At 32.4% G+C, this 25515-nt stretch overlaps 1 protein-coding gene across 1 annotated transcript in view; it reads left to right on the top strand.

Moving 5' to 3' along the window:
* Mrpl13 (mitochondrial ribosomal protein L13) overlaps positions 1-25515 on the top strand; it is a 37943-nt gene extending 12428 nt beyond the window's left edge. Inside the window, exons 4-7 of the mRNA XM_076835805.2 lie at positions 1710-1770; positions 7404-7490; positions 14319-14440; positions 25315-25515. Of these exons, the coding sequence (XP_076691920.1) occupies positions 1710-1770; positions 7404-7490; positions 14319-14440; positions 25315-25336 (292 nt within the window). The 3' untranslated portion in view covers positions 25337-25515. The remainder of the gene's footprint in view (positions 1-1709; positions 1771-7403; positions 7491-14318; positions 14441-25314) is intronic.

The following is a 25515-nucleotide window of genomic DNA, read 5'->3' as shown; positions in this document are numbered from 1 at the left end:
TAGGATGAAATCCAAGCTCCTAAAATATAGCATAAATGGTGTTATGCTTTAGAATTTGCCATTCCAGTAGCAAATAGAGATTCTTTAGCATAGAAGCTACAAAATATTTTTCCATGGATAGAAAGATTAAAGGTATAGAAGTCTAGACAGCTTTACTAAAACTGAAATACCATGAACAAATAAAATAATATTAGTTTGAAAAGTGCCCATCTTTCTCAGAGAACTTCTAAATTTGATTTCTTAAGTTTTATTCCCACAATGTGATTTCTTAAGTTGTCTTTAAAATGTTTTTATATTTTCTTAAAAGAAAATCTCGTGAAAGGAATCACACTTACTTAATCTTAAGTTTTTCTGACTTTCCAATTTTAACCTTTTCCTAAAAATAATTGAAACTTTGTTCTTCTATATAGATATTTTCTCATTTGAGTTTTAGAAATATTGTGAAGTAGATATGGCAGATTTTTTTTTCTTTTTAGTAAAATCATATAGACAGGTAAAATGAATTGCCTAAAATTTATGCTAGGAGTTACTGACAAAACCTAGTTTAATTTGCTAATTCATCCATTTTACATATAATATTTGATCTGAACACAATGAAGTATTTTATTACTTGGAGCCAACAAGTGACTCTTAGTGCCAAAACTCATTACCTATTTATAGTATGAACTTGACTTTAGAAACCAATTGGTCTACCACCATTTTCCTTAGATTTAACCCCTAGCTTATACAATTGGCCTAATATGGCAGGGAACATGAACTATTCTGACTCATTGCTATTTCTTTTTTAAATCAAGCAGTGATAGATTGCCCATAATAAATGGATGAATGACTAAACAGTATGGAGATTCCTTGGAAAACTTGGAGTGGAGCCATCATTTGACCCAGCTATCCCACTCCTTGTTTATACCCAAAGAACTTAAAAACAGCATACTACAAGGATGCAGCCGAGTCAGGGTTTATAGCAGCACAATTCACAATAGCTAAACTTTGGAACCAACCTAGATGCCCTTCAGTAGATGAATGGATAAAGAAAATGTGGCATATATACACAATGGAATATTACTTAGCAATAAAAGAGAATAAAATCGTGGTATTTGCAGGTAAATGGATGGAGTTGGAGATTATTAAACTAAGTGAAGTAAACCAATCCCCCAAAAAACAAATGCTGAATGTTTTCTCTAATATGAGGATGCTGATCCATAATGGGGATGGGTGGGGGGAACATGGGAGGAATGGAGGAACTTTAGATAGGGCAAAGGGGAGGGAGGGGAAGGGCAGGGGATTGGGGGTAGGAAAGATAGTGGAATAAGGTGGACATTATTACCCTAAGTACATGTATGAAGATAGAGCCTTGTGACTCTACTTTGTGTGCAACCAGAGATATGAAAAATTGTGCTTTATATGTGTAATATGAATTTAATGCATTCTATTGTCATATATAATAAATTAAAATAGAAAAATTTTAAATACAGTTATGTCCAGAAATTTTTCCAAGATTAGAACTATTTATGAAGTAATGAGAGCTGGCCACTTAAGAGAGCAGCATTTCAAATAGCATAGGTTACTATTTTATATTTAAAACATTAATAAACAGTATAGTTTCCAGAAACAAGAATAATTTACTAAAGTACTTAATCAAAAGTGAATGATCAACTTAAGGATACAGTACCATATCCTACACCCAGTTTTAATCTCTACTTTTTTAATAGCTATCCAGGTGGATTTAGACAAGTCACAGCTGCTCAACTTCACCAGAGGGATCCAATAGCAGTAAGTCTACTGAATTTTTTTATTTATCATCTAGGAAAAGATGGATTCATCTCCTTTCTCTTCTACAGATTCTTCACTTTAGCTATCTTACACAAATTTTGATAAGTATTATTTTGATTGCCATTCAATTTGGTGTGTGTCCTAATTACTATTTATTATGTTTTACATTTAGCAAAGAATTCTAATGCATTTTTTTATTTCTTGAACCCTGCATATTTGCACAGAATATGAGTTTGCTGCAAATACTTTGAGGGGGTGGAGGGGGAGGGAGGGAGGGAGAGAGAGAGAGAGAGAGAGAGAGAGAGAGAGAGAGATAGATAGATGTGTGTACTTCTATGTGTATGTATATATATTTCATCAAGTATGCTAAATGTGTTGCTCCATCCACATATTCTTACTGGCTTGTTCTTGTTTTATTATTTATCTGAAAGAGTTCTTTTGTTTTTCTAATTTTTAATGTATTGATAAAATCTCAATTTGTGGATTTAGTCATTTTTCCTTATAGGTTTGTCAATTTTTTTGTTTGTATAGTTTGAAGACTTAATGTTAGATAAACTTAAGTTTGAAATTATGTATAATTTTTGTAAAGAATAGATCAAGGTCAATGTGTACTGAACTTCTTTGTCTTCAGTAATGATTTTTACTTTGAAATCTGTTTTTTTCTGAGAGTATAAGTATAGAAGACACTTTTTTTTCATGTATGTTTGCTTCATATATTTTTTCCATTGTTTAAATTTTACCATTTCCTATTATAGGTGTGTTTGTTGTAAGCATCATGGAACTAGATCTTATTTTATTTTCCTTCCCTGGTCTTCTTTTGGATTTATTCAAGTTGTTTATTGTAAGTCTAAGGTTAATCAGTATCGTTACCTTCCTCTTAATCAAATCAAAGACTTTAAATCATTTTTAATACCCACCTTCCCTCCTAGCCTACATGCTTTCTTTTTTTTTTCATTTTAAATTATATTTAATTCATTTACCAATGTATTTACATGCATTTATTGTTACAATTTTACATGCACAATTTCCTTTAATTTTCATGGTCACCCATGTCATAGTCCTATTTTATAGAGTAACAAATCATGGTTCAGAGAGGTAAAGAAACTTGGCAAGGATCACAGACAAAAGGGAGGCAAAGGTGATTTCATTCAACTGAGAAGTCTATACTTTTAACCACTTGTGTTCTTTTTTTCCCCCTGGGTAAATATTATTTTATTCTTTTCCTTCTATATTCTGTATTCTTCTACCTGCTTTCTATATTCTTAAAACTCTTTCAGTTTAACATTCTTGTTATTGTTTTATCCTGCTTTTAATTTTTTAATGATTTTCTTTGCTTACAATTTCTTATTGTAACTCATCCTTCCTTCTGGGATCAATTTTCCTTTCCATACATACTTCCCTTTGACATTCCTATGGTTATATTCTCCTAATACTGAACTCATCTTTTTTTTTTTTTTTTTTTTTTTTTTTTGTCAAAACTGTCTTCTTTATTTTTACTTTCATTCTTGAAAGATAATTTTGTTATACAGTCATCCCTTGGTATCCATTGTGAATTGGTTCCAGGATATCCATGGATAAGCAAATCTGCAGATGCTAAACTCCCTTACATAAAATAGCCTGGTATTTGCATATACCTATGCACATCTTTCCATATACTTGACATCATCTCTAGATTGCTTATAATACCTAATAGTATGTAAATACTTTGTAAATAGTTGGCATACTGTATTGTCTTACAATGATCAGAATAAAATTTTGTAGTTGTAATTTTTTTTTCTTTGAAATATTGTCAACCCACAGTTGGTTGAATCTGTAGAACCTACTAATACAGAGGATCAGTTGCATATACAGTTCTAGGATGAACATTATTTCTCAGCTTTTTGAAGCTACTGTTTACATAGATTTCTATTTTTAGTATGGATAAGTAGGATGTTAATTTTTTTGTATGTACTGTGTCTTTCTGCATAATTTTAAAATCTTATTCCTTTTTTTTTTGCTTTGGTTTTCATATATTTCTTTTGGGATCTTGTGTATTTTATTTGAGGATTACTGTGTTCAGTTCTAGAAATTTGTTAGCTCTTACATTTTTTAGTATTTGGTCTCTTTACTGTTTTTTCTTTCCTTTTGAAAAACTGATTATACTTAGATTTTTGCATTTTATTGTGCATGACTCATACCTCTCATATTTTATGTCTCCCTCTCTCTTTGCTGCAGTTTCAATAATTTCTTTAGATCTACGTACCAGTTCTCTAATCACCTGTGTCTAATTCAATTAATCTTTTCATTGAATTATCTTTTTATTTTCTTTTCTTGAAGTTTTACTATTTGGTTCTTTTTCAAATTTGTTGATCAATTTTGATAGTCTCCTGGTCAATTTTTCATATTTTAGTTCCCTATTATATTTCTTTAAGCATAATGTACATATTTTTAACATTTATATCTGACTGTAATATTTGTGGTCGTTGTGGATCTTCAGTTTATTGTGTCTGTTCAGGATACTTGATACACTTAAGTATCTTGGAATTTCATCTCTGAGAATTCTTTGAAACATGTTAAAAATTAATTTTTTTAAAAAAGGATTTACTTAGTTGCTATAAAGTGCAGAGGGTTATTACCATCCTAAGACTTCTTTAAGCTAAACTTTAGACTTAAGATCTTGATTCCCATAAAAAGGTATATTTTGGGCCTTAAAACCTTGTGAGGTCATACTCAGTGAAAATTACCTATCAGCAAAGACTTTTCGACAAATTTTAATTTCTCCACTATACCCCCTGATACTGTCTTTCTGGGTAATATCTACATATATGAGATTACTAAAGTATTTATTTCTTTATCTTTCATTTGAGTTATATACAGGGAGAAGTGCTAACCCATATATCAATCTTCAATACGAATAAAACCAAACTTTCTATTTGTTTTACAATTTATTTTTCCTTTTGAAATTCTCAATAAACCTGGCATTTAAACTATACTCTGGATAGAGAGAGTATTTTCCATTTTTATGGACTATTTTAGCCTTTTTATTTAAATACATTCATAAATGAGCAAGAGTGTTAGACTCTGAAGATATTCTATTTTATTACCCCAAAATAGTGAATACACACACACACACACATAGATACACAATCATTTGTTTGTAGTACTGCCCAAAATTTTCTTGGTTAAGTGTAGGGGAGGATTATTTTACTATAATGATGCCTGACATACCATTTACAAGTTCTATGTTTTACTGTTTTGTATCATTCATGTCTATTTTATGAAAATGTGCTTAGAGGTTGCTTCTTGAAGAATACTTAATATTCCGCTCCATAACTAGTATTTTTAGACTATTACAGGTCATTGTAGTCTATTAATTTGATTTGCATTTAAAGTGTTAAAAGTTATAAAGGCTACTAATATATATACCATGTCTTACAACCAATTACAGTTTTAATCCTTTATAAATATTTTTAAGCTTAAAATTTAGTTTCTGCTTCATTCAGGCATATTAGCTATACACTAGGAGGCAGTATAGTCCAACTTTTGACATTGAATAACATTAGTAGAAATTGTTTCAAATCATTTTTATGGACAAAAATTGAAATGCATTGAAGAATGATGAAGATTAGAAAATATTTCAGGGTTAAATTCATTTGCATTATTACTTCATAAAAGTTTTTTTGTTTGTTTTTTCTCTTGTATTTTGAAAAAAAAATTACTTGTTAATGAAGAGGTCACTCATCTTATTTCCAGTTCAAACATTGTGTTTGTCTCAAACAATAAACTCTGCTGGTAGCTATAATTTGTAATCAGCATTGGTTTATAAAAAGGAGGATCTCATGAAAATAGAAGGACAACAGTGGATTAGAGGAATGGAATCTAGGGGAAAGGATAGAAAATGAACAGTAAAATGAAACTGAGTGTGCTATGTGCATTTATGAATATATTATAATAAACCACACTTTTGTGTATTATTATAATTGCCAGTTTTTTAAAAAGTAAATAAATAGAAGATCAGTAGATGGAGGGTATGAAGAAGGAGGAGGGGAGGGAAAAGGGAAGTCTGGGTAATGAAATGGAGCAAATTATGTTATATGGATGTATGAATATGTCACAGTGAAATCCACCTGTTTATATATAACTATAATACACTAATAAAAATGTTTTTAAAATATTAACTTGTTAATTCAGATAAATACAACAAAATTTTACGATCATGAAAACCAAATGTCATATAACTCTACCAATACAATTACTATTATAAAGATATTCAGAGGATTTAGCAACTTGCTTATCCAGAAAAGATGTTGAGTAGTCTTTAACATTGTCAGTTGTACTTATGACTTTTAAAAGATGAAAAAATTTAAAAAGTAATACCTAGATCAGTGCTGTCCAATAGAAATTGCCACCATGGCAAGAACATTCTGTTCACATTGTCAAGTATGGTAGCCACTAACCACTGGTGGCACTTGTCCAAAGATTCTGTGTTGGAGGAAATGAATTTTTAATTGCTTTTAACAGTATAAATCTACATTAAATTCTCTAGAACATAAAGTATTAACAGCACTAACAGAAAACATGTATGATATGCCATTAGCTTCAGTCTGTACTAAGGCTTTGTCGTCTGATTTGATGAGAGAAGAAAGGGAATAAGAAATTCTCATACAATGCAACTAAATTCTAATATGTATTTAGTGCATTAACACACATCAAATTATACTCTTGAAATATAAATATAAATTATAAAAATCAATTTAGCACTCCAAAAGTCTCTATCAGCACTTTCATGAAGAGCTTGCAGTATATTTGTATACTACAAATATTTGTATATAGGAGGCCCCCGGGAGATTGTGGCTTAAAGGGTGAGGCCTTTTCTATACCAAATACATGTAAAATCACATTCAGACCAACAAAGAGAATAACTTAAAAGGGGGGAAATAAATCATGGAAAAGTTAGTTTGCCATCTTGGGAACTGGTATGGAAGGGAAAGGGACTTTGTCATCTTGATAGGTTACAGAGAGAAGCATATTATAGAGATGATCGCAGGTACTAGGTGTCTGTTCTGGGAATGAAACTGGTTGGTTTGAATTCCTGTACCACCATTTGTTAGATATATAAAATTGGAGAATCTCTTTATTTTCACTATTTGTTTTCTTATCTGTAAAATGAAACTAATTATAATGCCTACTTCACAACATCATAAATAAGATTTAAAAGATAATACACTGACCACTGTACATATAGTAACTTTTCAACTAATGTTAAGCATGATTTTTTTTTCAATTTAACCATTTATTTAATTGCTGCCAAGATTAAAGTCCTCTAACTTGTGTGATAGATTACTTGAGCCATGGGTTCTTTTATAAGCTTAGAGACATTCTTATGCTGTCTAAAGTTGGCACATACATGGGTTATTTTTAATCTCTTTGTTTTTTTTCCTAAATAAACAATAAACAAATAAAGCCTAAAGAATAACGTACAAAGTAACAAGTTCCTTTTTATTTGCTTCAACATATTTACTAGGTCTGTTTCTTTTCTGTATTTATGCTGAATCTTAGCCACTAGTTTTCATCGCCATCTATAATTGTGTTTGCTTGTTTTCTTTCCCAAGTCAGATTTTTCTTACTGAGTTCTAGGTATATCTGTTTTTCAGATTGTAAAATTAGCTATTTATGGCATGCTGCCAAAAAACCTTCACAGAAGAACAATGATGCAAAGGTTGCATCTTTTTCCAGATGAGGTAAGTCACTGGTCTTTGGTAATGATACCTTTCCTAAACATTTTCTCTTTGTTTCAAATAATTGCCATTGACTTAGTTTCAATAATTTTATCTCAACTTCTGACACATCTTTGTAATTTAATTTGTATATGTAAAGTAACTGTTACTCCTATTTTAAACCATAAAGTGAGCCATCGTTGAACTAAAACTCAAAATCTTATAAGATCTGTTTTTGTTGTTGTTAGTAACTGCATTATTTTGAACAAGGAATTATGAGAGCCCCTGTTAAATTGAACTGCTCATTAATAATTTCATTAACAATGAAAAACAGTATTAACTTAGTTCACTTTCTATGTGACTAGTGGAAAACTTCCAATAAATCATGAATTAATAACTTTGTGGTTGCTAATTCTTTCCTGTGATTTAACTTTAGAATTCTTATTCTTACTCAGAATTTACTCAACTAAAAAGTACTTGGAGAAGAAAAAGTTTTTTGTGTTTTGGCAGTGCTGGGGATTGAACCCAGGGTTTTATGCATGCAAGCACTCTACCCACTGAGCTATATCCCCCAACCCCCGAAAAAGTATATTTTTATTTATTAAAGTAGATAATTTTCCTCAATAGTAATAATTTAGTGACACACTAGAGGTTCTTTAATAAAATATTTTGAGTGTAAGCTCTGGAGTCAGACTTCCTGGATTTGAATTCATGTCCCATTATTTTTTGACTGTATGTACATGGACTAGTTACTTATTTCCCCTGTTTTGTAAACTTTGAAATGAATATAATACCTATTTCATAAATTTATTGTAAAGGTTATAATAATCTAATTGTAGAGTGTTTAATATAGGGCCTGGCAGTTGCTTAGAATAGTTGCTGTCATTATAGTTGTACTGGAAAAGTAATATAGAAGTTTATTATAGAATATCAAGTTATAATTGTTTTCCTTATAGTTGTACTGGAAAATAATATAGAAGTTTATTACAGAATATCAAGTAATAGTGATTGTTCAAGCTACTTATGTTCTTTCATATAAGCTTAAGCAATGTATAAGTAATTATTCATAGTGAGTAGATGAACAGGATTGATTTATTGCCTTTGCTTTATACAAATAAGTACAGTGATTCCCCACTAGTCATTTTACCTCTGATATAACATGTTCAGGTACAGTATCATCATTTAAGGTTCACAAAAATCACAGAAATTTAAACTCCTATTTCTGATTGTACTTCACAGATTTTTTAGAATAAATATTATTAATGAATATTTATTCCATTGACAAGATAGGCTCAAGTATCAATATTTTAAATATGTTTGGTAGTTAAGTTGAACAGTACACTAATTAAATAATAATAAATGTACCATTTTCCCTAGAAATGAACTGGTAAATGTTCAAATGAAACATTTTACCATCAAGGCCACAGGGAAACACACTTTGCACTTACTCATGGGAATACAATATGTACAACCTACTGTCATTCCATAAATTAGGTAATCTTTGACCAAAGTGCATACATGAAAAGATTCACTCCTGATCCAGCGATCTCATTTATAGCAATTTATCCTAAGAATACACATGTATGAAATTATTTTTCACCTTATTTATAATGCAATAAGAAATATAAATAATGCTTATTGAGGAAAGTGGATAAACTTTGCTATATCTAGATAATTGAGTATTGTGCAATTATTTTTAAAAATAACAGGTATTTCTGAAACTCAATAAGTAACATATTCCAAGTTATATTGAGACATGAAAAACAGGTGAAAGATAATATAGACTACTCACTACCTTTTCTTTGGCTATATACATAATGTGCTTCTACACTCAGATGTATATATCTGCTTCTTTTTTTGCATAAAGAAACCAGAAAAATAAATGAGAAAATGAAGTTGGCTATTTACTGAAGTATGAATACAAAGAATTGGAAAGGAATAGGGGAGAGGATGAGATTTTTTTAAAGAATACGTTTTAGAGAATTTTTTTATCTTAGGTTTTTACCATATTAAAATTTTACATATTCAGAAAATAAAATAACCAATAGAAATGAGCATAACTAGTGACCAGTTCATGTGCTATTCTCTGCAGAAGATTATCATTTCTGTATTGTTTATGGTAGTAAAATAGTAGGAACAGAAATTAAGGCTTAAAAACTTAGAAGTATCAAAGGAACACAGGCAGCTTGAGGTGGTGCCCACTGACCAAATTCAGAACTTTGTGAGTCTGAAGTAAATGGTAATAATAATGGATTGCATTCATGAAAAACAAAAATCACCATGTTAGTCCAAAAATTATTTTTAAATTTATTATGATTTTTCTTCTTTTCTGAAAAAGGAAAAGTTCTTTATGGAAGAATGTCATGTAGAAAACATGGAAGGAATATTGAATTAGAATAGCTATTATCAGCATATTCTATAACCATTGGGTAAAAGATGGTTTAGTTTCACAATGTTATGCTTCAGAGTACCAATTATTTTTTAAATCTTTTTTTAATTAATTTTATATTTCTGACAGCAGAATACATTATAATTCACATTACACATATAGAGCAGAATTATTCATATCTCTGGTTGTATACAAAGTAAGTTCACACCAATTTGTATTTTCATATATATACTTTGGATAATGACGTCCATCACATTCCATTATCATTTCTACCCCCATGCCCCTTCTCTTCCCCTCCCACTCCTTTGTCCTATCTAGAGTTCGGCTATTTCTCCCATACTCCCCGTCCCTACTCACTATGAGTCAGCCTCCTTATTTCAGAACTCAAAAAGCTAAACACACACAAAAAACAAATAACCCAATCAATAAATGGGCCAAGGACCTGAACAGACATTTCTCAGAAGATGATTTACAATCAATCAGCAAATATATGAAAAAATGTTCATCATCTCTAGCAATTAGAGAAATGCAAATCAAAACTACTCTGATTTCATCTCACTCCAGTCAGAATGGCAGCTATCAAGAATACAAACAACAGTAAATGTTGGCGAGGATGTGGAGAAAAAGATACACTCATACATTGCTGGTGGGACTGCAAATTGATATAGCCAATATGGAAAGCAGTATGGAGATTTCTTGGAAAACTGGGAATAGAACCACCATTTGACCCAACTATCCCACTTCTCGGTCTGTACCCAAAGGACTTAAAAACAGCATACTATAGAGACACAGCCACATCAATGTTTATAGCAGCACAATTGACAATAGTTAAACTGTGGAACCAACCTAGATGCCCTCCAGTAGATGAATGGATTAAAAAATGTGGTATATATGCACAATGGAATATTACTCAGAAATAAAAAGAGAATAAAATCATGGCATTTTCAGGTAAATGGATGGAGTTGGAGAAGATAATGCTAAGCGAAATTAGCCAATCCCAGAGTACCAATTATTTGAAAGGGAAAAGATACTTTTGCATTAATGAAGTCTGTTGGACACCACGGTAACCAAGTGATCTGATGTATTCTTTGAAATGGGACAAACTGACAGCATGTGCCTCTTACTGAAGATTCAATATAAACTATATAACATTCGCAAAAAATGCTTAGCCTGAATCTTATTATAACAAAACAATCAGAAAAATCCCAATTCAAGACATTCTGAAACATAATTGACCTGAACTCTTTAAAATGCCTATTTCTTTTTTATGCTTTTATTTTTTTATTAATTTTTTAATTCACATATGACAGTGGAATACATTACAATTCTTTTTTAAAAAAATATTAGTTGTCAATGGATCTTTATTTACATGTGGTGCTGAGAATCAAACCCAGTGCCTCACACATGCTAGGCAAGCGCTCTACCACTGATCTACAACCCCAGCCCCATTACAATTCTTATTATACATTTAGAGCACAATTTTTCATATCTCTGGTTGCTAATTTCTTGAAGAAAAATGATAGGGCAACTCTTCAGATTAGAGAGTAGGTAGAAAAGTAAACAATAGAATAACTAAATGTAGCGTATAATCCTTGACTAGCTCTTGGATTAGCAAAAAGTTATAAGACAATATTAGACCAATTTGGGAAGTTAGAATATATGCTATGTATTACATTAAAAAAAACTTTTTCATTGATGTTTATTTTCCTGAATATGAAATTGTAACATTGTTGTATGGGAAACTATCCTTATATTTAGGAGATACATGCTGAAATATTTAGGGTTGAAGAATTTGCAAAGTACTCTTAAGTTACTTTAAGGTACATAAAATTTATGGGTTACCCTCTATGTGTAGATTCAAGGAGACACTTCTCTCTCTTCCTGGTTTTACATGTAATGCCTAATTAACAACTTTAATTCCTCATTTTACATCAATTTTATCCATTCTTTGATAATTTTATCCATTTCTGTAATAGTGAGGAAATTTGAAAAGCTTATTTCAGTAAAAATTCCATTCTGTTCTGCAAACATTTATTAGGGATCCACTGTGTTCTAGTTTCTGTGCTGAGTGAGCACCTGACAACTTTAGAATTTATCTTTACAAATGATCTAGGGATTTTGTAAATATCTTCTCATCGAAGTATGAGATATTCACAAATTTTCATAAATATAAAGCCAACATGTAGCCTCCCCTTATATAAGTCAAAACTGAATGTTGTTTAACAATATTTCACATACCCAGGCATTCTCTACTTTTCTGCAAACTTTCCTTGCATTACTGAGAAGTAATGATAGTAAGAGAAGGGATATCAATATTGTTATAATAGTTTTTAGTAAAGAAACATCATTAATATCTGTTGTTTTCTCCTGCTGATAGTTACCCAGCCTATGAAAATCATAATTTTAAAAAACCATTTTAAATGGTAAATATTAAAATTTTTACTATAGTATGTTTTAGAACAGGCTTACAACACAGTAGAGCTCAGATTTTGGGGGTGGGGGGAATACTGTGGATTGACCTCATGAGCACTTGCCCACTGAGCCAAATCCTCAGTCCTTTTTTATATTTTATTTAGAGACAGGCTCTCATTTACTCAGGACCTCAATAAGTTGCTGAGGCTGGCTTTAAACTCATGATCCTCCTGTCTCAACTTCCCGAGCCGCTGGGATTATAGATGTGCACCACCATGCCCAGCAAGCTCTATGATTCTAAAGCTATTATAAAATTTTATTCTGACTCTCATTATATTCATTAGTCAGAACTATCTTATTTGATGTCATGTCCTTGGCTAGATATTTGATTTCCAGTTGTAATAATGTTCTCTTCGGGGAGTTGTAATGTACTGTGTGGTACTCCCTTTTTTGAAAATTTCTAGGCACACACAATTAAAAAAAGGAAATTGTCTATTCTCCTTGTGGAAATGCTCATAAAATATTTCCATGTTGATATCTTACCATTATTTCAATAGTCTCATAGACATTAATTTATCCATCTAGTCTCACAATATATTTCCCTTTGGTAGTTGCTTTATTTTTGTGTCATAGGTACAATGTGAATGTTAATTCCTTTGGTTACTATGTTTGTTAGTCAACTTTCTGTTAACTTTAACAAAATACCTGAGATTATTAACTTATAAAGAGAAAAGGTTTAGTTAACACATTGTTTTAAAGGTTCCTGCCCCTAATCAGTTGAACCCATTGCTTTCAGGCCTTGGTGGCATACCAGCAGGCAATGATAGGGAGCACATGACAGAGCAAACTATTTACCTCATCTCATGGCCAAGAAGCAAAGAGGAAGACACTGAGGTCCCATAATTCCCTTTCGGGGGACACCCACAATGACCTAGGGACCTCCCAATAGGCTCCATCTCCTATAGGTTCCACCACTTCCCTCTCAAGCCACCCTGGGTGCCCAAGCTTTTTACACATGGGCTTTTGGAGAACCCCTGGCAGTTACCCATTCATTTTAATATCATTCCCTTTATGTAGTCTGTCCAATTCCTATGATTCCTTTTTTTATAATATCTCTTAGTTGATACACTTTATTCTTTAGTTGACTTTTTATTCCCCAAATTCAGTCTTTTTTATGTCTTACTTTGGTTACTAGAATAGCTGCTGACCTCTTTTCCTTGTCTTCTGCTTTTCCCCACTGCAGTCCATTCTGCCTACTATTGTCAGACCAGTTTTCCATTTTTTCTCTTCGTTTTTATGAGCATGTGGGCATAGACGGGAAGTAGTTCTGCACAGAGGAAATGCCACTAAGAAAGGCAGTGCAGTTGAGTTCAACCAGTGCATGAAAGATGAGGAGTGGTTAAGTCAGAAACTTCCAGAGTGTGGGAAGAAGTGAGGTCAGAGGCAAGCTAAGAGCAAGGATGCTGCTTTAGTTGAGGAAGTTTAGTGAGGGAGTTAGAGCTCCCTCATGATAAACTTAAGCTTGAGAGGTGACTTTTTGAGAAGAGTAAACCTTTAGAAGTCATGATCTCTGATTTTTCTTCATATACTCAGCACCAAACACAATTTCTGGTTCATAAAAAAAGTTCAGTAAATGTTTCTTTGATAAATAAACAGCCTAAAGATCCAGTAGATTTTAATTTTCAAAGTTTTTTTCTGGCAATAACATGAAGTGCAAATTGAAAGGTAGTGGCACTGGATACAGTAGACCCAAAACATCCACTCATCAGATGAGAAAGCATGAGAATGAACTAAGGCAGCACCTTCCTGTAATTGAAAAGGGAGGTAAATTAAATGATGTATTTTATAGACAAAGTAAAGCATATTGTTGTAATACAATTACTTATATCACTGGTCCATTTTGCTTTTCAGAGATTTAGACAATGAGTTTTAAGATTATATTGTTCTCATCCTATAAACATCTTTTGCATATTTTCTAGTAGTAAGTATTATTAACTTATTATTAAGAAAGATGTTTTAAGAAAATTAAGCCTCAAATGTGTTTAACATAGGATATTCCAGAAGATATTCTTAAGAATTTAGTGGAAGAGCTGCCTCAGCCTCGGAAAATTCCAAAACGTCTAGATGAATACACCCAGGAAGAAGTAGAGGCTTTCCCGAGAGTGTGGTCTCCGTAAGTGTCTTTTCTCCCATCTTTCTTCTTTTTTTTATTTTTGAAGTTGAACTTGGTACCCTTGTTGTCTTCAGCTAAATGATAAGATCTTTTAGGGTAGGAAGAGCCAATTCATGTTTTTACTCCCTTGAGAACTCAGCAGCTACTACTTGCAAATAACCTCCAGATATTAGATGTCAGAACCCTGACCATCTTGCTAGGTAAGTGCAAGGATGATGTCAGGTATTTCATTTGGGATCTCCCTACCTTGATAGACTGTAGGCTTTTGGAATGATAAATGCATTGTCATCAACCTAAAACGAAGGAATTCTGTTTTTCTTATTGCTTCTTAAGCCAAGAATATCATCTAATGAAAAGTCATTAATTCTGGAATTTTAGTCTTGATCCAAATAGAAAAACAAAATCTTTTTCCTCTCTTCCATATAATTTCCTCTATCTAAAATCCATAAAGCTGCTAAGATTTGACAGGCTATCCCCTATCTAATTGTTTCCAGGCTTCTTTGCCTGGGATATACAGACAATGCAGCTCTAAATGTCACTCCTCAAACAGTGCTTCCTGTAGTGTTTAAACTGGTTTAGTCTCCTCATTGTAGGGTCTCATTGTATACTTTGCTTTTCATTTGCTGTGTTTATTCTAATGTAGTCAAATATTTGTGTGATTATCTGCTTAATGTCTAGATTTCATGAGGGAACTACATGCTTGTCTTCTTCAGCTCTGATTACTGTACCCTACATGTTAAGTATCTCTGATTACTGTACTCAACAAATATTTGTTGAATGGATTAATGCAGATACAGAATCTCCATTATCAGCTTTTATAAGTGAAGTTAGAAAAGAATATCTAGAAGATATGAAGTAAAACACACTTTTTTTATAGTATAGAATAATATATTTATTTATGTATAATATATATTTAATAATAATATATTTCACTATATAGAAAATCTCATTTATTTATATTCATATGTATTATTTATCACTGCATAAATAGCAATAAAAATAACAAGGTGGCCAGGCACAGTGACACATGCCTATAATCCCAGTGGCTCAGGAGGCTGAGGCAAGAGGATTGCAAATTCAAAGCCAAACTCAGCAACAGCGAGGTGTCAAGCAACTCCATGAGACCCTGTCTCTAAATAAAATAGACTCAGTGGTTGAGTGCCCCTGAGTTCAATCCCTGGTACCAAAAATAAATAAATAACTAATAAAACATTTACGGTGTGCTTTACATGGATTAACAACCTATTTCTGAGCAAATTCATGAGCATTATATTACAATTTTTATCCCTGTTTTTTTATGAAGGAAAAAATATTGGCATAGAAGATAAAGTAATGCCTAAAATGATGTAATTGTGAGTGGTGGGTTAGGATTCAAGCTGAAGATGTCTAGCTCCTGGGTCTTGCTTACAGCTACTCTGCTGAGTGCTCCTTGTTAACAGTGATTGTCAAATACTAAATGTGCCAAACAAGACAAAGTTTTGGTGATGTTCTAAGTACTGAACAGCTTTAAGGGTTGAGGAGGCATCATCTGGTTCAGAATTTATATCCCCAACTCTTCATACTTGGCACATTGTAGGTCCTCGGTAAGTGTTTTCATTCTGAGTCCGTTTCTTTGTCTGATTCAATGTCTTCCACTGTAAAATAGAGCTAATTCATTTATTAGAGGATTACAGTAAGGAGTGAGCTAATGTGCACAAAAATGGAGTGCACTGGAAGTGTTCGCCAGGTTTTGTGTAGGGAATATTTTTGCTTTTACAAATTCATATTTTAGCATGCTTGCTAATGTATTTTATATAAGTACACCTAAGTTATAAGCCATTCTCAAATATTATGTTTTGATAAACTATATACTAAAAAAGAATTTAAAGTAGTTCTTGAAGTTTTGGCATGTTACCTTCCTGTAACAAATTCTGTAAATATAGGTATGTCACATATTCTTAAAGATACACCATCATAAATGAGTATATATTCCTATTCAAGAGGGTTGTTACACTTTTTTTTAAACTAGAATTACCAAAGGTGCTATTAAATATGTGACCACAATATAAACTTTGACTTTTATTTATGTGTGTATATGTGTGTGTGTGTGTGTGTGTGTGTGTGTGTGTGTTTATATAGAGGGGGGTAGAATGCTGAAATGTGCTTTAAATCAGTTCAGTGAAAGCAGTGCAATCATATACTAACCATTTACAACAAATTATATTTAGTGTTATTATAATCAAATGAAATCACAACACTTATTTTATTTAGCAATTCTTGCTATGTTTTAAAACAAACTGAAAGGTGACTGTTCATTATGTTAATAGAATTAGGAAGGACTTTTAGAGACTTTTAGACAAACTTAGAGCTACTTGATGCATTTTTAGTTACTACCCCAGGAATGAGTTTTCCTGTCCTTTCTTTTCATTCCAGAGTTCCCTGTGACAGGAATATGCATTAGACACCAGGCTTTTCTTTACACTTTATTAAAGTTGTGGTCTTTTCTCATTACTTGTCACACAACATATGTTAACTTGTGTTTCCAGACTAATAAAGTGGATATACATTTACTGAAACTTAAGAGTATATCACAGTATAGGTATACTAATCATTTAATGCAAATAATTCAGAATGTCATTCTCCTTGCATATTGCAGGTGACATCAAGTCCAGTTAGCTTGTTACATGAAAATCATGTGACCAGGAAAGAATAAGTCATTTTTGGTTCACCAAAAACCTTGTCTAAGAAATAGATGATCTTTCAGTTCAAGACTATTCATTTGCACTTTCTGCAATAAGAAAGCTTTATAGCTGAACTTCATATAGAGTTACTGGCCACATGTGACTCCTGAGCACTTATACCATGGCTGGCGTGAGTGAGGAACTGAACTTTTTATTGAATGTAATTTTAATAAATTTAATTTCAGTAGACACAATGTGGTTAGCAACTTACTGGACCATATCACCTTCATTGTTTATTATTTCCTAAAGGTTTTATACTTTAGAATTAGAATTAAAATATCTGATACACCAGGCCATTCAGCGCATTGGAAATGAAATTTCTCATTATTGGAAGACTTGCCTTTACAGGAAGAAATATAGTTTCTCCTTCTGGAGGAACCTACTTAAAATATGCTTTTGCTCCACCCAAAATAGCTAAGCCAAAAATATAATCTTCCTTTGGAATGTACTAACTGGAATTTATTCAACATAAATCTGATGATGAGTCTGCAGAGACTTGACTGAAACATATATACCTGAATTTCACCACAAGTAAACAGACACAAAATAGCATGCTTTTGTTTTTGTTTCCTTAGCAATAAAACTGAAAATATATTTATAATATAAATGTATACATCATCATTGGTACTTTTGTTAACTTTTGGTAAAAGGAAAGCTCATTGACTTTTCTATTAGAGGTTGGAAACTTTTGAGCAACAGTAATAATTGTCAGGCTAAGCTTTTGAGTCCTGTAGCTGATTAATAGAATTGTTTTAATTAAAACCTACCATAGTTGGGAATTTAAATTATTTTAAGTCACTGACAAAGCTTGTATATTTGCAGCTCTAATTTTAACATATGTTGTATTTTCTTTTGCTAGTTATTAATTGTGCAGTCATTTTTAAAATAATGGGGAAAAACAAAGAATGGAATAGATATTTATGACAAAATTATAAATAATTTCTTTAAAAGTTATTTTCCCATATGGGTAGTATTGGCCATTCATCCCACTTTTTCAGTTAGTGAATATATATTTGGCATATTAGTATTTTTTACACTTCATGAATATATGAATTTTGCAAGAAAATGTTATGAAATATCTTATTTCTCTTGGTGGTACAGAGCAGATGTGTGTTTTCCATGAGTAAGTGGTGATATGGGCATTGCACTTAGAATTTCTTTTTATGAAAGGAAAGGAAAAACAATAGGACTGTCCTTTCATTATAGTTCACCTGCCTGAAACTGTTAACTTTTAAGTGGATAACTCATTTTAATACTATCAATAATTTTCCCCATAGCTGTTGCAATTTTGCCAACACATTACAGAATTCCAACTATCATGAAAATTATAATGCTATCACTGTAATCAAAATTTTTTATTATGTAGACTAAAAAAGCAGGTTATTTAAGTTTTTTATTTCCAATTTTTATGAAATTATGAGGTGAGATTTTTTTTCTTAGGAAAATCTACATAGATGGGAAATCTCAACTTACATTGCTTCTCATTATGATTTCTTACTCATTAATTCAGTAATGCTTTATTTTAAGCAAAACTCTCAACCTTTATAGAGAAACTTAAATGTGAAAAGTTTCAGTATTAATGAATGTTTGAAAATACATATTTATAATGAAAAATCCATATTCCTGGTGTTTACTTTTTACAGAGTGTGTTACAGAAGTGTGCCTGCAAAGGAGAGATGAGTGGAAAAGATGAAGGTGTGAGGATGGCCATGACTGGCCCTGTAATTTTCTTTCCAGTGGTTAGGATTAGGATTAGAGTTCAATAGGCACTCCATCCAGCTAGGTAAAAGGAAAGCAGGACTCCAGGAGCTGAGAACTATAACCCTAGAAAAGGGCACTGTTGAGCATTCTTCAGTCTGCAGCTCTAGAAGAGAATAAGGACTTAAGGTAGTACATGCTCCTCAATATGAAAGCTATTAATCCTCAGAGTTTTAAATAATACTGACCAAAAAATTGTACCTATATCTTTAGAAAGAGTGCTTTAGATCAGAGAGTTAAAACACAGTGAAGAAGGATTTTTACCTTTTCCAATCCCATAAGGAGCTGGGGTCTGGACAGCTTTAAGATTTTCCATAATTTTATGCTAGTCTAGTCATGTGGCATTTTCCCAGAAGATTTAACTTAATTTGCTGCTCTTTACAGTCAGAAGTTATTAGCTGGACTTAGAGAACAGGTTACTTTCCAACTTTCCCATCCATTTCAACCAGCTCAGCATTGGCTTAAGCCATAGACCTCAGTATTTCCAGTGCTGAGTTTGCTCAAATTAGGTATTCTAAGTGGTAGTGTTCTTTGATATGAACAGGTCAAGACTGGTTGTTGAAATAAAAAAGGAATCTATTTAAAACAACAAAAAAACAGATCATTTACAAGCCCTAGCCAATATAGATTCTGATTTTTAAAAGTGATAATTGAATGTAATGGCACTTCCTTTCCAATTTAATTAAAAAACAAATTTGAATTTTAAACATGATAAACAATCATGTGATTTTAGATTGTTTTAAAGCACAGTGTGATCAGGGTATGAGAAAGCTGAGTGCCTGACAGAAATGTGTATAAAGTACCATCACTGAAATTTACTCCTCCCTGTCCAGCTAACACATTTAAGAACCATGTGCTGTACCAGACTGCCTGGAATGGTTTATTCTACGTATTCTGTCTGTGCAATAGAAGTGACTTAAAACTCAATTAAACTGACTTTTTATTGTTTTTTCAGACTATGTCACTGTTCAGATTTTATTGTAGTCTTTTAAATGGTGTCTAGAATAAGTATTATACTAACAAAGACCAGAACTAAGGGAGAAGAAAATATTTTTGAGATTTATTAAACCTAAGTTATGCCCAGTTTCTTAGATTTACAACTAAGATATGAATGCTTTTTTTTAGAAAATAAATTATGTTAGGACTAATATATTGTCACTAATTTAACTGTAGTATAAACATTGTGCTAAATAATTTTGTTTCCTTGTATTTGCAAACTACATACATTCTTTCCACCAGTATATAATATCCACTATAATCTCTTAATTTTTTTTGAAGTCAAAAGGTTCTTTTTAAAAATGATGCCATTTTCAGAATAATATAAATGTGTTGACCTCTATCATTTCCATATTCTAAATTTGAATCTGTGCATTTCTGCAGTGTGCCTGTTAATTTAATAGGTGTCAGGTGATGTTTTGCATTGAGACATGTGTGATAAAGGATTTACCCTACAAAACAATTACATAAGATGTGGTGTGATTTGAACAGTTAAGAGCAATTTCAAGGAAACTAGAATATTTTCTATGGCTCAGACAGGCCCTTTTGATGGTGTTTCCTCATTCAAAAAAAGTAATTTTTTAAAAAATTATGTTGTTTAAAGGCAGTTTTCTGTTGGTGATGAATATTATTGGCCAAATAGATTGTTGCTATGGAACATTTGCTAGCTATGGAAAATACAGAAAATGAATTAAAGAAAATCTTATGTTCGATCATTCTTGGAAGATTCAAAAATCTTCCAAGTATATCCTAAGTACACATGAAAGTGAAAACTTTTACTTTTTTCTTCAAAGGTCAAAACATCTGTGTGCATATGATTAATGAATTGTATAAAATCTATTATGTTATAGCTATATTATATATTATATATATTACATATTAATATCTCTCTGTTAGGAAACTCTCTTTCTCCTGACACTACTCTACTCCTGTAGCCATAGCAGCACCAGACCACTCAATAAATATGTGTTGAATGAAAGAATGCCTGAACAAATAGATGGAGTCAAATTCTCTGTAAAAGATAGAAATTGATTTTTAATTAATTGTTATAGTTTATATTTATATTTTGGTCTTTGCTGCTTTTTAACACTTTCTTAATAACTTCAGCTAAGGTACAATTTTTCCTTAATAGTCTGCTCTAATGCAACTGATATATATAAATTTGGATACTTTATATTACATATCTAAAGAATGATCATGGTAATTTTGTTAAAATACAACCTGTATTTCTGATGAGGAGTAAATTTTTATGATTTTCATCAAAACCCATAAAAATAAGTAGGCATTCGCTTTCTGTAAAGGATTTGAAATCTCTCTCCAAAGATTACCTAAGATCACTTTAAGAATGCTATTGCCATTAACAAATACATTAACATTGCATAATACCTTTTAAAAGTTGATAATTGGTTATTTCCATTGAAAGAGTTACAGAGAATTAGGACAAAAGTAGAATACAAATTCACCCATCATCCCTCTGGCAGAAACTCAAGTCATTTTAGTAAAGTTTCAGATATTTAAGCAGATGAAAAGCAGCACAATGGATGCCAGATTTTCTGCCTTAAAAATTACTTAATGTAATAAAAAGATTAGGCAGATTTCAGGACAGAATAGGATAGATATGTAAGCAAGATAATCTGATAATTCAATTCTAGTTATTTATTTTTACCACAGGGGTCCCCATCTTTTAAAGAAACTAAATATAGTGAAATTTACTTGATACTAAAGGTACTTAGACTACAATTTAATCTCTCTTTGATGATGGACACCAAAGAAATTTCAGTAGCCAGCCTTATTACAGGTTATTATCACTAAGATATGTATTGTATCAGAAAAACACAATACTGCCTGTGAATGTAGTCCTCTGTTAGTAAAGAGCCAGGAAAGATACTTTATCTCAAATGGAGTCACCTCTAGCTGAGGAAGCCTGTTGCCTTCTGTTAGGCGCAGCAGAGTGTTAAAAATTGACTTTCTGAAGTGCTTATTTTATTTTTAAACTTTGTCAAGAAATTGTTTCCTTCTGTCACCAAGGAGCTCTGTCCAAGGAGGTCTGAGCTTAACCCTTGCTAGAGAGTGAAGGACATGAACCAGCATTTTGTCGTGTGGAACATGTTAGGAATACAGAACCATGAACCTGCTGCAGAATAAATTAAATCAGACATACATTTTTACTTGATCTCTGTGCCCACTCAAGTTTGAGAAACATCAAAGAAAATAGCTCTTCCATCACTTTTTTATATTATCATAGGTTTTCTTCTTTTAGTGGAAGGGAGTAAGCAGTGCAAATAAGTTTTATGTGTGCTTACTTTTGTGTTTGAAACAGAAAAAGAGTCATTTTTAGTGCAAACCTCTTTTCCCCACATGGGAACCTTCTGAAGTCATATGATGTTGTTAATTGCCTCCACTACGAAAGGATGTTTCTAGCTATACTAGTGTCTAGAATCTAGTTCCATAGTCATGACACTGTCCCCCCGCATCCTCTCCTTGAGAGCAAGCTGATTATCAGAAAAAACCTGATTATGTATCAGGAGGAAGAGGAAAGGATGGATTTGTAAACAAAGTGGCATAGCAAAGGCAGTAGCTATGTTGCATGACAGGTTACCAGGCATCCACACTCTGCCAAGCACTATGCTTGTTGCTGGGAATGTAAGATCAATCATGATGGGACTCTGCCACTGAAGGAACTGGCAGCCTAATAGGAGTCAAATGGAATAAAATGGCCCTTGCAAGCACTGGAATCACATGATCTGCCATCAAATCCCTGCCATCTGCTTCCTAGCTCTGTATCATTAACAAGTTACTGAGCCACTCAGCCTCAGTTTTGTCAGTGCAAAGTCAGTTTAATAGCAATGTCTTTCTTTCAAAGTGGTTGTGAGGATAAAGTAAAATAATTAACCTGAAGTAGTTGCTACACTTCGTGACACCTAATAAACATTCGGCACAAGTAAGTAAAAGCGAGTATAATTTAAGAAACACTGTGGTAGAAGTACACAAGAAGTTTTCTGGGAATCACAAAGGAGGCCTGCCTGGCTTAGAGAGGGAAAGTAGGGAAGAGCTTGCCAGAAGATGTAACCTTTGAGGTGAATTTTGAAAGATTAGTCAAGTTTGCCAGCAGAGAAAAGATAAGAGATTCCAAGCAGAGGACATTTCAAGTACCCGAGTCAAATCCAGCACTACGGAGGTTTTTATCTGTGAAATAGCAGGCAGTGTGGAGGGACTGGGGTGCAGAAAGACAGGATATAATAAGAATGACTCAGAGAGGTTAGCTGAGGTCATGTCATGGATTATATGTTTAATTCTGGAGAAGTTGAACTGTGCTAAGGCAAGAGAGGGCCTTTGACAGTTTTAAGCAAAGTCACATGATATGGAGAAGTGAGATGGAAGACAAGGAATCTGTTAGAGACTTATTCCTCCCTGTCTTAGTTCTCTTAAATGTCAAACTCAAATTTCTAGCTGCTTACTATGTCCAGATTCCATCATGCTCAAAATCAATCCTGTCCTCTATCCTGAAAAATAGCACAGCCATTCACTGAGTTCTTCAAGCTGAAAATTAGTAATTGTCTTTGAATCCTCACCTTCTAGTAGCTCCTTCTTCCCTCACCTCCCTGGCCTTTCTCCCCCCCACCCCTTTCCACCCACCCTGTAGACCAACTGTTGCTCTTTGCTTCCAAAATTCTGAACCTGACCTTTCTTTTCACTCATTACTGCCGCAGCCCTAACAGAACCCTCATCTCCATCCTCCTCACTTCCTCTTAAAAAAAAAAAAAAAATATCTGCTTGTAACAAATTAAGGCTTCATCCAGCTCCACTTGCCTTGGAGTCAGTATCCACATGCCCTTATCTAGCAGATTACACACTTCTCCCACATTTCTAATTCTGCTTCTAAATTCTACTAAAAGGTGGTATCATCATTTCATTTTGACTTAACAAATTAACCTCTGTTGTGGAAACAAATAGTGACTGACCAAACACATTTAATTTTATTGAGTGGAATTGCAGAGATTTCTTGTGGGAAATTAACTCAGAAGATTTCTTTCCAGTTGCATCACCACCAGCTCCTTTGCAATTATGTGAACCAGCTGGATAAAAGAATAAATTGCTTCTTCAAATGTACTGGTGTCATTTAGCTAGGAGCTGCTTTAGTTGTATTGAGTCAAATAGCAAAGGTTAAATGGGTACACATTGGAGCCACCTTTAGCTATCCTATCCCATTTTCATTTCTCAGACTTTGGTTGCAGTTTTTACATTTGGAAAGAGATTTCAAAAATACAGTGACAAAACTCTGCAGTTTTCTCTTGTTGTTATAGATGGCTGATATGGTAAAGCATGCCTGGCTCACTTCCCAGATCAGTGCCTGTGGTCCTCAGCTTAACAGTAAAACAATTTCAAATTAATATAGCTTTTTTCCTGAGCCAGTAGACAGTTGTCTTCTTAGCTGGGCTATCTGATAGCTTATGAGTATTCCATTTAAGAAAATATACTGTAAATGTGGAAATGGAATAGATAAGTCATTTCAGGGCAAACAGAGTATATCTACTTTTTAAAAGAACTCAAATTAAGATATTTTTATAGTTGTTTCAAAAATATCTATTTAATGTAAATGTTACTGTTCTCCTTCAGAAAATTCTACGAGAGCTTAGTAACTACAAATACCCAACTGAAAGACAACAGAACACTTTAAATTTGGGGACAATTTATAATTTCTTATTCTTCCTTTTCTCTGTTATGATTCTGTTCTTTGTTTTATCTATTGTTAGATTTAACACTTTCCTAATTTTCCTTGTTTTAATGTGTTCTAAAGGAAGTGACTCTCGGGTTTCTATTATAAAGTATATAATACTTATATACTTTACTGTAAGTATATAAATGAGGGAAAATCAATTGTACATTTGTAAAAATATCAAAGGCCTGGTGTTTAGATATTCATGTTGTTTATGTATCATAATGTAAATTAAATCTAGCAAATGATAAAATAATATAAATAGAGAAATTACACATTTAAAATCTGCATTTGTATGGCAAATCTATTTTTATGTGATTTTAAACTCCTGAAGATTACAGTGAGAAGAGTTTAATGAGAAACTGTTCAAAAGTGGAGCAGAGGATGTAAATTATTCAGTAACTATATATATATATATATATTTATACACACACACACACACACACAGGCACAAGTTGACCTTGTGTTTTCAAAAGAACTTCAGATTTTCTTTTAAATTTTCTATTTTGTGATGTTTTGACTTTAGTGTTTTTTACCATATATTTAGATGCAATATTTGTAGAATTTTTCAATGAATCATTGCTTTCATTATAAATTGGAGAAATAATCTCCCTTCCTTAGTTAGAAAAAAATAATGATTCATGAAGAGATGAATGTTGATTTTTTTTTTTAATGTCTTTCAGGCCTGAAGATTATCGGATCTAAGAGAAGGAAAATTACAGTGAAGTGATTTAGGCTTCTTCCTGATAAGTTTCTCTGTCCTACAACAGTGAAACAACTGCTTCAGGAAACTGCACTAAGACTCGTTATTTTATAGAATTGTTTTGTTATGTAATGATTGAAATAAAACTGCTTCCTGGTAGGAAGTACCAAAATAATGCCCA

The sequence above is a fragment of the Callospermophilus lateralis genome, chromosome 16 (genome assembly GCF_048772815.1).
Source record: "Callospermophilus lateralis isolate mCalLat2 chromosome 16, mCalLat2.hap1, whole genome shotgun sequence".
NCBI lineage: Eukaryota > Metazoa > Chordata > Mammalia > Rodentia > Sciuridae > Callospermophilus > Callospermophilus lateralis.
Note: the sequence above shows the minus strand (reverse complement) of the source record. Positions and strands in the feature narration are given on the sequence as shown.